This window comes from Carassius auratus, chromosome 23 (genome assembly GCF_003368295.1).
Source record: "Carassius auratus strain Wakin chromosome 23, ASM336829v1, whole genome shotgun sequence".
NCBI lineage: Eukaryota > Metazoa > Chordata > Actinopteri > Cypriniformes > Cyprinidae > Carassius > Carassius auratus.
In genome coordinates, this window is record NC_039265.1 from 16,881,399 (window position 1) to 16,898,076 (window position 16,678).

The following is a 16,678-nucleotide window of genomic DNA, read 5'->3' on the forward strand; positions in this document are numbered from 1 at the left end:
TCTTCAGAAGTCAGCACTAGACGTTCATGCTTTATTAAAAACACGACAAGGAGATATAAAAGGAACATCTTTGCCTCACAATTTGATACACAGCATTGGCAGGAATGTTTTACATTGTAGCACTTTGGCACAAGCAGCTGTTTACTATAGCTGTCTTTACTATGAAACAAATAGCATTCAAATCTACGGTTCTGCAACAGTTAGAACATTTCCGATAGATTACTGTATAGGTAAATATGGAGAAAACGGTATTCAACATGAAAGTATCTGAGCAATATTTGATCTCAGCAACAAGGGTTGTGACGGAAATACACCCATAAATTGTAGTGAGATGCAATAATGCACGTCAAATGTTATTGCACTATTCATTATGTACAGCGAAATTAAAGAATGGAAAAAATAATGAATGCTCCAATCTCGGCAAACATTCATTGAGACTACAGTCATTTTTGGAACAAAATTTGCAACATGGCAGTGCACGAAAGGGTGAATGTCAAGAAATGTCCAGGTCATGTGTCATCCCAAATTCAAAAAAGGGGGGAGGCATTTGTGCATAAAATTTGTGCATTTTATGCACAAATGCTGACTACTACTGTATTTTTACTAATAAAATGTAATCATTTTATTGTTACACTCTTAAAAATAAAGGTTCCAAAAGGGGGTTTTCACAGCGATGCCATAGATGAACCAGTTTTGGTTCCCCAGAGAACCTTTCAGTGAACAGAACAGAACATTTTTATAACCTAAAGAACCTTTTTTTCACTCTTAATAACCTTTTGTGGAATGAAAAGCTTCCATGGCTGGTAAAGGTTCTTGGTGGAACCACTGATGCCAATAAATAACTTTTATTTTTAAGAGTGTATGGCCGATAACCGATAAATCAAACCGATACCGATATTAAAATTCTTTATTTTGTCTAAAAACAAAAAATAAAGCACTTAAAAAAAGAAAAATATTTTAAATGCTACAAGTGAATTTAGGCATCGCAACATTGTAAACAACTATAATGTACAGTATAAAAAAAGTATATTTATTTTGATATTTGCTGAGGACATAACAGACAGATTATTGTTTACATTAGTGTTTTTAAATATAAAATTTAGATGAGCATTAGCAAAAACCAAAGACAATCGAAATGCAAAACAAAAAAACTATATATATGCAACATTAACCAATAAGTTATCAATATACAGTATAGTGCTAATTTAAATTATAAAGTATATTTTTAAAGTGCAATTTTATGTGTATATAATGTTTGCATTCAATGTATTGCATTTATGCTGACTTTAAAAAAATAATAATAATTGAGTCTAGACATTTTACAGTATTGAGAGTTTACAGTTATGAGAATGTGATAGGGAGAAATTTTGTTATAAAAATGTCACACTGCATGACATCTTAATGGTAATATTTTTTTATTTTGGGGGTAAAATATGACCCAGACGTTTCTGTGTAAGATTCACCTGTAAAATCCCCCTCTTTTCCTGTCGTTCTGCTGATCACCTGATTTATCTTTCACGCCATGCACCTGCCTACTTCCTGTATCCATTAACCTCTGCTGATTACACCCTGGATATTTCTTCCCTCAGTCTTCCTCTCTCTGGTTGAATTGCACTGATTGGCACCTCTGTTTCTGCAAGTAATTAACTGCATCCACTCGAGGTGTGCGGAAGACTCCGGGTGCGTCGGTGTTCCCGCTCAGGCATCTGTTTTTCTGCCACAAGCAGCTATTTATTAGCTCCTTTCAAAATCGGGCACAGATTAGAAAATATTTACATACTCAAGAGGGTGCCAGCGCAACTAATTCAGCCAGTGAGAAAATGAAAAAATATCTTGGCCTAAGAAACTACGTGAAATCTAAAGATGATGATGTTAAAGGTGACCTGTGCATGCGTGGTTGGGTCTAACAGCGTACAGCACAGCCTGCGTCTGTCTCTGCCGGGTGTAAGAACACACGGTCTCATGTTCCTGGGGACATTTCAGAATCAGAAATGTCCAGACGTTATTCCAACACAAAATAAAGGAGAAAGAACTAAATATGATATAATAAAGGCAGTCTAAAGTGTCTCTAAAGCTTTAAAAGGTCACAGAATACTAAACTGTACCATATTTGTGTTCCAACTACTGTAAATATTGAATTAAACCAATATAACAAAATAAAAATAATTATCATTAAACTTAATCAGGGCATAAATGGGGATTTTCTTCAGCATTTAAACATATATAAGTATATAAAAATTGTGTCATATAAATTATAATTTATTTTAAATATTCAATTATTATAAAATTAAATAATTCTATGTGATACAATAGTTAGTTTTGTAACGTTTAACAGTTATAAAATACCAGAGTACTGATAAGTCTGATAATTTACTTTTCTTTCATTTCTCCTAGGCTACTTACAATGCATTAATAAATGTTCTAATTTTAAGTAATGAGAGATTTTAGAATTTGCGAATGAGAAAATAATGTCTTAAAGCAATACATTTCCATTAACTGAAATGGAATTCATTTATTTTATTTTATGTATTGCATTTCATGTAAAATTATATGCATATTTCATTGTTTTTTCTAGTCTGCAGATTGTTTTAGAAAATATGACCCAGACATTTCTTGTCAGTAATTTCACCCTCTCTTTACTTCCACATCTTTCATTCCAAGGCAAGCAAAAACTGTTGTATTTTTGATTGATTGCTGGCTGATTATAAAGTATTACACCAGACACTTACATTAACATATTCCTGATTTCAGTTGATTATTATTGTAACTACATTATGTGCTACTGCTAACCGATGTAGAAAGTAAAAATGTGCGTCCCCGGTGATGGACCCGGGGGTTTCAGACGTGAACATATAGCTGTGGATAAAACACCGCTCTAGGATCAGAGGTGGACGTTTATCTGTGGTGTAGGAGATGGGGAGAGGGCTGGTCTGGGTTCAATGCCTCTGCTCTTCATGAACGACAGCAGCTGGTCGGGTATCTCGGCCAGGACATCCTTGGCCAGACGGGCCATGCTGAGCACCTGGTTCCCGGATCGGTCGATGTAGTCTCGGAACGGCACAAACTAGAGAAATACAAAGATGAATCTTATTAAAAATTGCTTTTTAATAGCACTAAACAATTAAAGATAAGTGATAAAAAAAGAAGATAGAATAGAATAGAATAGAATAGAATAGAATAGAATAAAAATATGTGGGAAAACAGTAATGTAAAATGACTAATAGTATTCACATAAAAAATACATTTGTGCCTGTAAAGCTTTAAAAAAGTCATGGGATACCAAAGTTTTTAACTTACAGTAAAACCTCTTACTTTAATTACGTAGTTAAATATTATAAAAACAATGTAAAATCAAAAGAGCTCAATTGATTATTAAATTTATTCAGGGTATAAAAAAGGAAAAATTATTACTATTTTTACTACTACTACTTCTACTACTACTACTACAGTATTCAAACTTACCAAAATTTCACCAAAAATATGCAAAATTATATATATATATATATATATATATATATATAATATATATATATATATATATATATATATATATATATATATATATATATATATATATATATATACACATAATAAAATTAAAAAATAACATAAAAATGATATAATATATCAAAACTACTTACTAATTATTTATTTAAAAAAAAAACTAATTTTAATACATAAATTATGTACGATTTAGTCTGGGCAAAAAGATTCTCATTTATTCAGTATGTTACTTCTCTTTTCTTTGCAATTAATTTTTACATCTACTAACAGTTTCTTCCAAAAACAAAAAACCATTGTACATTTTTCTTTCCTACTTTAGTAGCTTTTGTATAAATAAACAAATAAATGAATACAATTCTAAATTTAATCTAAATTATTTTTGTTAAATATTCTATTTCACAGGCATAACTCCTAAATTTCTTGGTTCAGAATGTTCAGTACTGAAAAAAAAAAAAAAAAACATTTTGGTTTTATTTAAAAATTTTAATGTAAGTGGAAAATCATATTAAAAATGACAAGTTATATAATTTAAATAATGATTTAAAATTATATTATCAATTATAAATATTTACAAATCCTATTGTTTTTTTTTAAACAATAACTTACATAACTAATAGTTTTCAAAACTATAAAATTGTTATTGTTTGACTTTTTGCCCTGAATGTTGTACTTTGCAAGTTTTAAAGCTTGAAAATATTAGAGTTTAAGTTTTAAAAAGTAAAAAAAAATCAAGCAAGTGGTAAAATTCTAAATATTATATAACATTAAATAAAAGGGGAAAATCCTTCTTTTTTTCAGAAATAAAAAGACCAGAAGTACCACATAAAGATGGATAACATTATGTACCTGGACAATGTCTCTCTCAGCAACACGTCCCCTGGAGGACACCCTGACCTCATCTCCATCCAGCTCTTCCATTGCTGTTACATTAACACGAGAACAGTTACATCACATATTAGATTTTTATTTTGAGAGCATCTGTGTTTGCAGTGCCACAATCTCACCATCAAATTCAGCAGGGCCGACTCCTACAATAATGATGGACATGGGCAGAGACGCCGCCTGGAAACAGGGAAGGGGCAGCAGTATGTGACCAATGCCCTGCTAAAAAGATTCTTGTATTTACAGATCATTGGGAAAGTCTACAAGCAAAAATGACTCACGGTGACCACGGCTTCTCTAGTCTGTACCATGTCGGAAATGACACCGTCTGTGATGATCAGCAGCACGAAGTATTGAGAGCCATCTGTCACCTCGGACGCACACCTGAGGGTTTACAGAGTTAAACGCCTCTATATCCAAGCAAAACAAGAACATGCTTTTCAGAAACTGAAAATAATGCTACATAGTTGCACTAAAATTAGTCCATTTCAAAGCAGTTGCTATGGAATTATGGGTGATTTCTAACGGGTTAAAACAAATATTCGTATGCCATAGAAATGACTTGGGGGTCACAAGAAAAAAAAATTAATAAGGCTCTGGTAACTATATGATTTAAAAAGCACTGCTAATAATTTGGAGATTCTGGATTTGTGTTACAGCATGTGGCTAGAAATAATCCTCATTATTTTATCTAAGCCTTTTCTTGAACTTTCCTTATTAAATCTGTCTGCTCCATCCAGTTCATCGACCCTAATAACCACCTCCAGATATTGTCTCAGTCCCGGCACGTAAGAAGTGGAGACTCACACCAACTCTGAAAAGCTGACCACGGCAGCAGCAGCCGATCAATATCTGCCTCTTAAAGCACCTCTGCACTTCTGGGAGTTTGATTTGCTTCAGATTGAGAGATTTAGCTGGATTTGAAAAAAGGCCTGAAACTGACAAGGCCAATTAAAAGCCTCTTCACATGTGTGTACGAGGTTTAGATATTGTGTCATGTTGTGTGATGAGCGGCTCATGATATATGTGATATTTGAAGCAGATCAGAGATCTTTTTTTTTAGAACATTCTTGTTCTGTATCAAATGTAAAGCATACTAACTATCCATGTTTTCTGGTTTATTTTCATGATTAATTAAAATACTGGGCCTGGTTATATAATCACATTTCTGTGTAACACAGAAATAATTACTTTGAAATTACATTGTTGATAACATTTAAATTAATTCTGTTCAATTAAAAAAATTATAATAGAGTAACAGAAAAAATTAAGGAAACATTGACAATTTAAATAAATTAGTTAATAAATAATATTCTGTATTTTTAATGCAATGAATTATTATTAGTATTAACAATAATGAATTGTGGTTGTTGGATCAACCAATATTTTATATAATATTTCATCTATACTGTAAAAATAATGCTTAAAATTAAATTGTTTCCAAAATTATAAAAAAAAAACATAGTTCCAAAAGTGTGTTTAACTACAATATTTTTTTTCCATTGTCAATTTTTCATCCCTACTTAAGTAGATATTTTAAAAATAAATAAATCAATACAATTCCAATTTTAATCAGAATTATTTTAAATATTCTATATCACAGACATTTGTCCTAAATGTCTTTCTGTTCTATATCTTTAATTTTCACACAACCATTTCGTACCAGTATCTGAGCCTTAAAATTAACCTGGTTATTTTTGCTTCTGTACTCGTGACACTCTTCATATTTGAAATAGTTCAAACTCTCATTCATGCTGTGATATTTTAATTTTTAATGTTATTGTGCTCGTGGCTTCACATCACAACCATACTAATTTATAAATGACCCATTTTTGCAGCTCAGCTTCAGTAAATAATAATCGCTGAGCGAGAGGATTGTGTTGCGAGTGCTGCCTTCATAGTATCACACAAAAACCCTGAAAAATCCTGTTTTCCATGATGTGTCCCTTTAAAAGAAGTTCTTTTTTCCAGCGTGGTAAACATCAGACCTGGACTGCATCTGAGCAGCAGGTTCACTGAGTGAAGTGTTAGTCAAGCGCAGGTTTCTGGAGGAGTCTTTGGAGCGTGTGTGCGCGAAAGTGCATTTGTGTGGAGAGAGGACAGGCTTTCGAGTGAATAACAAGTGGATAGTGACAGGAAGGAGTTCAGCTCGCAGGGGTGAGAGACAGATAGAGAGCTCAACCTGGTGTCAATTGCAGGAGAACTGTTTAGCTTACTGTGCCACCTGGTTGATGACAGGAGCAAAGTTGGTGGGGCCGTAGAGCTGCACTTTCCGGAGACAGTCATAGTACGCCTCCAGCACGCCTTCGATGCCGACGCAGTTTGCATTCTCACAGTCGGAGTTCTACGAGGTCACAATACACACGTGTTCAAAAGAGCTCCACAAGTTCATATATAACACATATAACACATAACAGCATAGTTTAGCTTTGATAATGGATAATAATAAGTAAAATGCTGTCACAATGTTTTTTTCCAAACCTTCCTTAATTCAAAGTAAGATATTTTAACTGTTCTTGTTTACATAGTTAAAGTCAACAGGGTCCAATGTTGCCTATTTTAGAAGAAAAGATTGCAAAGAAAAAGTCAATACATTTTTCATAAATTAACATTGTCATTGTATGTGTTTTTAACCCATTAATGACTATTGTATACATGATCAAAACGTCGCTAAAAACCTGTTGTACACAATCTACTAAACATTTTTAGCAAGTACTTTTAGTCTCAGTCTTAAACCGTCCACCTTCAGGTTGTGTGTTTTGTCTGTGAAATCTTTAGTAATTTTTATAAAGTGAATGTTAGAATAATTTTCATACTGTTAGTGATATTTCAAGATGAATACTTACTTGGCTAAAGCAACTTAGGTTTGCTTGATTATTCATACATAATTTTTTTTCTTTTTTTTTTATCATGTTGAAATGTGAGCATCAACTATGATAATTCAGGTCTTTGAGGAATGATTATTTGCACACCTTTCAGTCATAATTACATTATGCATTAATTTCACCTCCACAATAAAAACTGCAGCTTTTGTTCATAAGACAAAGGTTTTAAATATCATCTTACTAAGACATATTATTGGAAAATACAGACTGACAAAAATGCATTTCATGCAAATAGTCTTTTATACTGTTATTTTATATACTGTTATAATAGCAACCGCAACAAATTGTATATTTTTGCAGTTTTGGCCTCTTAATAAGACTGAGGTGCTTCTTTCTGAGCTCTATAGTCTCCCATTTCATACTATATATACATCAGTAATAAAAGCCTGATGTATTAAATATTACACAATCTTATATTAAATATGTTATATTTAGTCTAAAGGTTCAAAAACGGTTCAATTGTTATTTATATATATATATATATATATTTTTTTTTTTTTTCTAACTATGATTTCATATGTCAGGTTTTCCAGGGTTAATGATGGCTCTTTTCAAGCTGTTACTCACCAGGGGAAAAGCATGAGAGATCTTGCCATCAGGAGGGAGTTTAGCTCCAAAGCCGTAGGCAGGGAAGAGTTTGTCACTGTCATAATCCTGGACGATCTCCCCCACGGCTTTAAGGGCCATGGCGTATGCGTTCAGCTGATACGGGTTCATGTAGTGGAGCGAGGTCGGCTGAGATGGGTTTCCTGCGTTCAGGAATCAATCAATACAAGACACAAGAGCAAAGACATCGTGGTCACTTACATCAGTGCTGAGCTGTAAATCTGAAACGGACATGAGACAATCGCATGCCTCACAAACACAAATGCTTATGTAATGAAGATGGTCTTACCATTAGAGGCGGTGAAGTCTATGGCTACAGTGAAGTTGAGCTGTGTTCTGTTTTCAACATTGAAAAGAATCACAGTCAGAAGTTTGTAACTAATGCAGTTCATATGGATACTTAATATGAAATGCTATATTACATGTGGAGGGTGTGTAAATATATATACAACGGTTCAAATGTTTTGCTGATGCATATTACTGATGCAAATGTTTTGCATCAGTAAGATTCTTTTTTTTTTCTTTTTTTTTTCTTTTTATTCACCAAGCTTCTTTAAATGTATCAAAATTGAAAGTAAAGACATTTATTATCTTACAAAAAAAAAAGTATTGTAAAAAAAAATGCTAATTCTATTCATCAAAGAATTTTAAAGAACAAAAGATCCTGAAAGGATCACGTGATACTGATGACTGAAGACGTAACGCTTAAAGTAATGGCTGCTGAAAATTCAACTTTGCCAGTAAATTACGTTCAAATATATAAACATAGAAAATATAAAAATGTATCAAATAAAAATGTATCAAATTTATATAGTGGTGTATACAAAGTCTACTAGTTAAATTGTTTATGTATTTATTTATTTATTTAATTATTTATTTATTGCACAATTATTGATTGATTGATTGACAGAAGATCTTAGCATTTATTTGGTCTCCATTTAGTTTTAATAACAGTAGCACCCAAGCCGATAAGAACAAACCTAACACATATTATTCATACTTCAAAAGTAGCAAGACACCTGACCTTTAGCACAAAGGAGTTTGCAAACTCAGTGTCACACATTTGATTAGTAACCTAGAAATAGTCCAGAGTCCATATATCTCCTATTCTTTTGAATTCGTTTGCATCGTAATTACTTTGCTAAATGTTCAAAGTACTAACACTTTGTTTATTTCAAGGTTTCAATTTAATTGATTTTCAGCTTGGAGCTTTTGGATGACACTGTATATGCAAATTTTTTATAGTCAAAATTAAAAAATTTAATTTTAAATAATCTGAGCAAATTATCAAAATGCTTCTAATCTAGACATGTTAAATCATTCAATCAATTAAAAAAGAAACACTTGTTTTTATTAAAATTAAACAAATATATGTTTTTTTTTTTTTATCAAGGTCCAGCTGCAATTAAAAGGCAAGCATATGGTATGATATACTGAATCACTGCCTTGATTTCAGAGTCTGAATTATTATTATTATTATTATTATTATTATTATGGCTGTCAGTTGATTAGATACTGTATGTGTTTCTTACTCATTATTTACTGTCTGCTCTCAGTAAGCATGGCTTGGGGAACAAAGTTTCTTGCTGGATACTTTCAAAAACATGAAGGCTTGAATGCTTGCCTTGCTCCAATTATGGAATGTATGTAAGTGGCATTGTGTCAGTCTTTGCATTTAAAAAAAACTATCACCTTAAATTAATGCATCATAATAACAGCCCTAATATTTTACAATGATCCATTAAACTATTTGACCATTACTGGGTTTAGCCTTGAAGCACATACCCAGAAAAATAAATGGTAAGTGAGCTGCCCTAAAGGCTCAATGACATTAAGATCCACTCTGGTTTATTGGTATTGTCTTGAAGTTATTCAGATTGACTAATCACAATTCCATGAAAGGTTTCCATGCACGGCTATTCCAGCTGCTCTCTAACCAGTAAATGTGCATCTTTCTCCAGCCTAATTTATCCAGGGACTTTTAAGGGGCACTCACCCGCCTCGAATGAAGTCCACAAATGTGTGCTCCGATTCGACTTTGAAGGACAAAAGCGTTACCTAGAGAGAGTGAAAGAGAGAAAGAGAGGAGAGATAATGGAAGTCATTATGAAAATGCATCAGAGGAGGAGAGCGCTTGACAGGTAATCCATTCACACGTACCGTGCCAGAGTTGACATATTTCTTTTTCCTCCCTTTCTTCTTGGGATTCAGAACCTGAAAGAAACAAAAAGACACCCATCAAGCAAGGCTGAAAGAAATATGACATTTAACTGAAGTGTCCTCAATCTGTTTTTTTTTTCTCTTATGATTCATGAAACATTTTTGACACTTCACGAATACAGCCCACGTTGTTGTCCCTTTACTTTTTTGGAGGCATCAGAAGCACGTTTTATTTATTTATCTATTAATTTAACTATGTTAGATCAACAGTTATTGAACATAAAAACTATCATTACATGAAAAGTAACTGGTTTTCAACAAATTGTAAATTCAACAATTTACTGTATCTGTTGTATGAAATTGAAAATCAAACAACATTGAATTAATTTATATTCAAATTTATATTCGTAAAAAACTACTTTAACAAAGTTCTAAAACACAGTATTTAGCTGTGTCCCACCATTTATGCACATACAAACAACACATGCAAAAAATAAACCAACTCTTTTCACTTTTTAAGATTTGCAAGTCTAATTTTCTTTCTTTTTAAATTACAGGAAAAAATAACTCTAAAAGAGCAGAATTTTTTTGCCAGAACTCAAAATTGATTTGCACAAAATAAAAACAAAATTGCACAAAATTACCTCATAAACATTGAATTGGCTCTGCCCACGAGACAGCTCTCTATAGCTGGTCGTAAACTCTCCGATGAAGTCATGACTGTAGAAAAATCAAAGCGTTTACTTGAGCGAGGAATATTCACTGAGCATTGCACAAGCGTGCTGAGAAGAAATCATTTTGGCTAATGAAAATTTGACTCGAGTCATTCTTGTTATGCAGGATAATTTATGTATTCATAAACACAATATTTACTACCCACGAGGGGGAACACAAGCAAGCCATGAAGAACAGCGTACCTGCCATCTCTGTCCCAGTCATAAACATCAACCTTCACTGTTCTGGAGAGATCACAAACAAATCAAACCGCACAGCAAGTCAATATCTAAAATGAAGTGCAGACAGCCTGAATTTTCTCTAAAGGTCAGAGTGTGACAGCAGCCTGGTGAGTCCACAGAGCCAGTCCAAAATAAGACCAGCACCGGCCGCTGTCTCACTCCAGCTGACTGCTGGGATCATTCCGACCGCCGCCGAGACACAGCTGCCTGTTTCCACAGCTCAGAGCTCGCTACACAGGTCTGAGAGATGCTTTAAAGGTGCAACTAAAAATCACCTGCTCTCAAAAAGCATAGACTCCTAACAAAAAGATTATTTACTGTACATGTTACGGACATAAATAAAAATGTACTGGCCCTAAGAATGCACTCAAGAATCTAAAGCATATCATATATTATATATAAATATAGCATATAATATATTCATCGTATTAGGACTGTCAAAATTATGCACCAATGCATATTTAAAATGTTTCAGTAAAAAAACAAAAATTTTGTCAACAAATGGCATTTCTTATTAAATAAAGTAATTTCTTATTTATCAGGGTTATGTCATTACTTGAAATAAAATAAACAACCAAAAAGTATAAAAGTATAAAAAAAAAAACATTTTATTCCAGCTAGTTGCCAAGGCATCATTTTTCATTTTAATTTAGTTTAACTTGATGTGTTAAATGACTAAATCTAAAAACGTATAAATAAAAATGTATATAAACTACATAGATATATATATGTATATAAACAAAACTACTAAATATTACAAAAACACATACATACAATTTTTTAAAATGATGTTTACATTTAAAATGAAAACAGAAAAAAAAACTGATTCAAACTACTTATAAAAACTATAATAATATAATAATGATATACTAAAATAACCCTGTTATGGAAAACATGTTTATAAACCAAACCCAGAACGGAAGTCATTTGCATTCTTCATGTTGTGAATTTTAATTATAATCAAACCTCAAGAAGACTAATGCACAGGGTAGCAGCAGAAACATCTGTTATGAAAGATTAAGTCTATAAAGTAGAGAAAGTATCAAGTTTTAAAATCTAATTCTTTCAGATTTGCAACTCCGATGTGTTATGATCAAGTTGTATTTAGGTATAGAGAACAATAATTACACATTATTTAGTTTTCTTTCCTGAAAGGTTACCTGAATGCATTAACTAGGAATTACATTATTTTAAAAAAAATAATTAATTAATTGATTGACAGCCCTAATATTTTTGTTAAGCATTAACCCTTACATATTTTAAGTGAACAAGAAAAGCTAACTAATATGTATATATATATATTAAGTGAAACAAGTGAATATTTAACAACTGGTATTTTCCCTGGAAAATATGAGTCAATTAATTATTCACAGCAAGACCTGAGTATTGATTAAGAAATTTAATATAGTGAAAAAAAAGAAAAAGATGTCAACATTAAGTAGGCATGCAGCAGGGTTATACTCACCTGTCATAGTCTCCGTTACACAGAGCTCGCACCGGGATGGTGAAGGGCTGCCACACGGGGTTCAAAGTATTCTTTATCACCTCTGTTTTGTGACAGATAGTGAACCTACAAAAGAGCCAAATCAAAAAGGAAATCTTACTTAAAGGCTTGTTATGACACCTGTACACTTTTCTTTGAGGAAATATGTTTGAAAACGAATACCAATTAAATACAGCGAAACATCAATAAAAGTGGTTATCATCAAGAGCAGCTCATGGTGGGCATGAAGAGCCTCTTGGGTTTCACAACACTACCATAACCCTCTGTTATCAGTCAAGTGAGCCAACACTTATGGATCATTTTGACTTTTATGGGGTTTTATGTTCGGTCTAGAAACATTTAGCTAATATCATGTCCCCACCAGGCACAAAATGATAAAATAAAGCAATAAATCCTCACTATACCATGTTTCTTCTTTCAGGACAGTTGCCAAAAAAAGATTTAACCAGCAGTGTTGTACTGGTTGTTTAATTTCTTTTCATGTTTTGAGCTGGATAAGAAAGTAAGTTATACAGCTTTGTAACGATGATGGTGAAAAAATGACAATAGAGTTATACTTTTTGTTTGAATTGTGCATTTAAGAAGCTTTTTGTACCTGATCTCACCCTTAAAAATGACTTTTGTTGGTGTGATTTAATGCAGTAGTTAGGCTGATCTTTTTTTTTTTTACTTTAATAAAAAATTAATTACTTTAGGTTACCTGACACAAGCGAATGTTGCATCATGCCTGGTTAGGGCATGTTGTTAAAGGAATAGTTTATTTTTAAAAATGAAAGGCCTTTCATGATGTAGATGAGCTTGTTTCTTCATCAAAACACATTTGGAGAAATGTATGACTACATCACTTGCTCAGCCTTTGCAGTGAATGGGTGCCGTGAGAATGAAAGTCAAAACAGGTGATAAAAACATCACATTCCAAAAGTAATTCACATGACTCAAGTCCATCAATTATTGTGAAATGAAAAACTGCATGTTTGAAATAAACAGATCCATCAACACATTTTTAACTTTAAACCATTGCTTCCAGCTAAATATGAGTCGTCCTCTTATAATACTGATTTCTAATGTGAAAAAAGTTGTCTCGTATGAATCATGAGAGAAACATGCACAGATCAAGCACTGTTTACAAGTAAAACAGTCCAAAACAGTTCCAAACAAATATGTTGGTGGGTTTTGATGTGCCTTTCTTGCTAGAGGAAGCATTATTTTGAATTACGGATTCAGATTTTGGCGAGAAGTGTCAGTTTAAAGTTAAAATTCCATAACGATGGATTTATTTCATTTATAACATGCAGCTTTTCTCTTCAAAATATCTCCAAATCTGTTTCCGAAGAAGAAACAAACACATCTATATCTTAAATGGCCTGAGTAAATGTATTCCTTTAGCCGCTCATACTCACGTGCCGTCTTCATTGCTGCGGTAAAACACCAGGAAGGGATCAGACTTCCCGAAGAAATCCTTCTTATCCAACTTGTTAGCACAGAGCTGCATGGTTGCAATGTCCTGGTATAAAACATTCGATTATTTCGGGATAGAAGGGAATAGAACATACCAAAAACAAACAAAGTTCACAAACAAGCAAAGAAAACACATGCACCCCTGACACAGAATCTCCAATACCGGCACTATTACATCCAACAATGCATTTTAATCGCTGGCCTCAGTTAACATCTCTCCAGAGCAGGAGTTCAAGGCAAGATACTAGGACAAGAAATCAATTCCACAGAGAGGATGCACTTGTGTAAGAAGAGAATTGGTTCATACATATTAATGTTGAGCGGAGGTCTCCAGTGTTTAGCTATTTATTGGTGCGGTTCTCTTCAGAATACCAGATCTCTAGGGAGACCCTCAAGACCAGGAAGGAAGTCACACATGCAACAGATTTAATTGGATCTTGATCGAGAGAGAATGTCTAGGGAGCACTCAAGGAACTACGGTCTGGGTGTCACACTGGACAGATAGCTCATCTGCCTTTTAAAGCATCCATCTCTCTTGGGAAAACTGAAGCTGTGTTTGAGGTGAACTGTCACGGCTTTCTGCCAAACACTTCCTGTAGCTACATGAGGGACAAAATTGAATATATATACATAATTTCTGTCATCTGAAATGATATTTATGTGATTTTATGAACTGGCCCAGGGCACTGAAACTGTCAAGTTGTGAGTGGAATGACTGAAAAGAGATGGACGGTTTAACAGTTATTAACACGGACAGGTCAAAATAGTCAGCCAAATGCTACATTTGCATTTTCAAGTCTACAAGGATGAAATGTGTGAGGGAAACACACATTTTTTATTTAATTTTATATTTACTTTACATTTCTGCCATATGGACATCAACTTGAGATAGTCACCACATAAGCTAAATATAATGTAGAAACTTTCATTTTCTGTAAAGCTGCTTTGTAACGAATTGCATCATAAAAAGCTTTATACAAATAAACTTGAACTGAATTGAACTGAATTGACCTTCATATATAAAGATATACTACTGTTCAAATGTTTTGAGGTTAGTCAAATGTATTGTTTCTCCAAGGCTGTATTTATTCGATCAAAAATTTATTTCAATTTAGATTAATTGTTTTGTACTTACATTTATTTTAAAATGTAATAAATTAATGTGATGCAAAGCGTTATTGTCAGCTTCATTCCTCCAGTCTTCAGTGTCACGTGATTCTTCAGAAACATTTAATATGCTGATCTGCACCTCAAGAAACATTTCTTACTATTATCAAATCTGAAACCAGTTCTGATTGCTTAATATTTTTGAAAAATCATAAAAAGGTATATTCAGGATTCTTTGATTAACAGAAAGTTCAAAAAACAGCATTTATATTAACTATAAATATTTTGTAACATTACACAGTAGATGTTTTTAATGTCACTTTTGATAAATTTAATGCATTCTTGCAGAATAAAAGTTTTCAAAACAAGAAAAGTCCTCCCAACCCAAACATCTGTACAGTGTTTAAACTGTACATAAATGATAATTCTCATTATTTTAAACAAACATACAGAAAAGTGCTACAACATTTGTACTTCCACGATGTATGAATACTTTAATAAAGATCGAACAATATATGTCATTATATCATAACAATTATGCACTACAAGCTTCCTTTCCATTTAACAAAATGTAAGATTGTTTTTTTAATCAACAAGCAGCAAATTAATGTGCAAAAATACTTTAATCAATAAAATAAAATATATCTATCATTTATTTATTTGTTGTTTGCTTAACAGTAAAATGAACTGGGCAGGAAAAGTGCTAATTTTCTTAAAAAATAATGTAATGCAAAGTAAATGTAACGCTCCTACAAACCTTCTTTTATTTAAACAAAATTTAACGTTTGTTTTTCTTTTTTTTTATCAACAGAGTAAATTAAAGTGCAACAAATGCTTAAATCCATAAATATATATTTAATCTTTTAAATAAAATATATAATTTTAGCATTGATGTGAATTGAAGTCCTACAAGCTTCCTTTACTTTAAGCAAAATTTATTTTATACATTTGGATTCTGATTTTGCTATGGAAATTTGCCCCGTGATAAAATATCACATGTGCTTGACAGTTTTCATGAGATCCATTCGTTCACTCGAGCGACTCCAGAGAGAGATCCATGGTGGATTAACCTGGTAAATCTAGATATGTATTCCTTTTTCTGTCTTTCTGTGCCTAATCTTAGCAAAAATGCAAAAAAAGCACACAAAAACCTTCACCACTGATATTTAAATACAATGCCTTAGGCATTCAGCTTGATGAAAGACTGTAGAGTCAGACTAAGTGTGTGTGCATGAGGATGGTTTTGTACTGACCCGACAATTGCTGAGTTCCTCAGCTGTGAAGATAATGCTCCCGCATTTCTTCCCAGGAATACCCCTTGAGAAAAGATAGATGAATGCTTTTAAACTTTCAATAAAATGTGGGGTAACGTTTTTAAAGACAAGAGTTCAAGTCAACCCCTCATAAAGACTGGCACAGTTCTAAGCGCACTGCGCGCCCACTCAAAATCAGGACAAATAAGACGACTCCATTTTTGGACTCAAAATGAGATAGTTGCTCGAGCGCTTTTTGCTGCTAAGAGCTTTCTGCGGAACAATTCGATTGCACTGCCGGTAATGGTGGGCCACTTCAGTCACTGAATAGCCCACATCGAACCTCTGAAAAGAACATGATTC

At 32.9% G+C, this 16,678-nt stretch overlaps 1 protein-coding gene across 2 annotated transcripts in view; it reads right to left on the reverse strand.

Annotated features, from left to right (window-relative positions):
• Window positions 1-10: 10 nt before the first annotated feature.
• The window catches only part of LOC113041548 (copine-9-like), a 42,591-nt gene continuing 25,923 nt past the window's right edge, over window positions 11-16,678 (reverse strand). For both annotated transcript variants that reach the window (XM_026200149.1, XM_026200148.1), the window contains 14 exons: window positions 16,316-16,379; window positions 13,898-14,001; window positions 12,459-12,563; window positions 10,955-10,996; window positions 10,682-10,757; window positions 10,038-10,091; window positions 9,874-9,935; window positions 8,167-8,213; window positions 7,839-8,020; window positions 6,603-6,730; window positions 4,668-4,770; window positions 4,509-4,566; window positions 4,351-4,424; window positions 11-3,064 (listed from right to left, as the gene is read on the reverse strand). In XM_026200149.1, coding sequence (XP_026055934.1) covers window positions 2,882-3,064; window positions 4,351-4,424; window positions 4,509-4,566; window positions 4,668-4,770; window positions 6,603-6,730; window positions 7,839-8,020; window positions 8,167-8,213; window positions 9,874-9,935; window positions 10,038-10,091; window positions 10,682-10,757; window positions 10,955-10,996; window positions 12,459-12,563; window positions 13,898-14,001; window positions 16,316-16,379 — 1,282 coding nt within the window. In that variant the 3' untranslated portion in view covers window positions 11-2,881. The remainder of the gene's footprint in view (window positions 3,065-4,350; window positions 4,425-4,508; window positions 4,567-4,667; window positions 4,771-6,602; window positions 6,731-7,838; window positions 8,021-8,166; window positions 8,214-9,873; window positions 9,936-10,037; window positions 10,092-10,681; window positions 10,758-10,954; window positions 10,997-12,458; window positions 12,564-13,897; window positions 14,002-16,315; window positions 16,380-16,678) is intronic.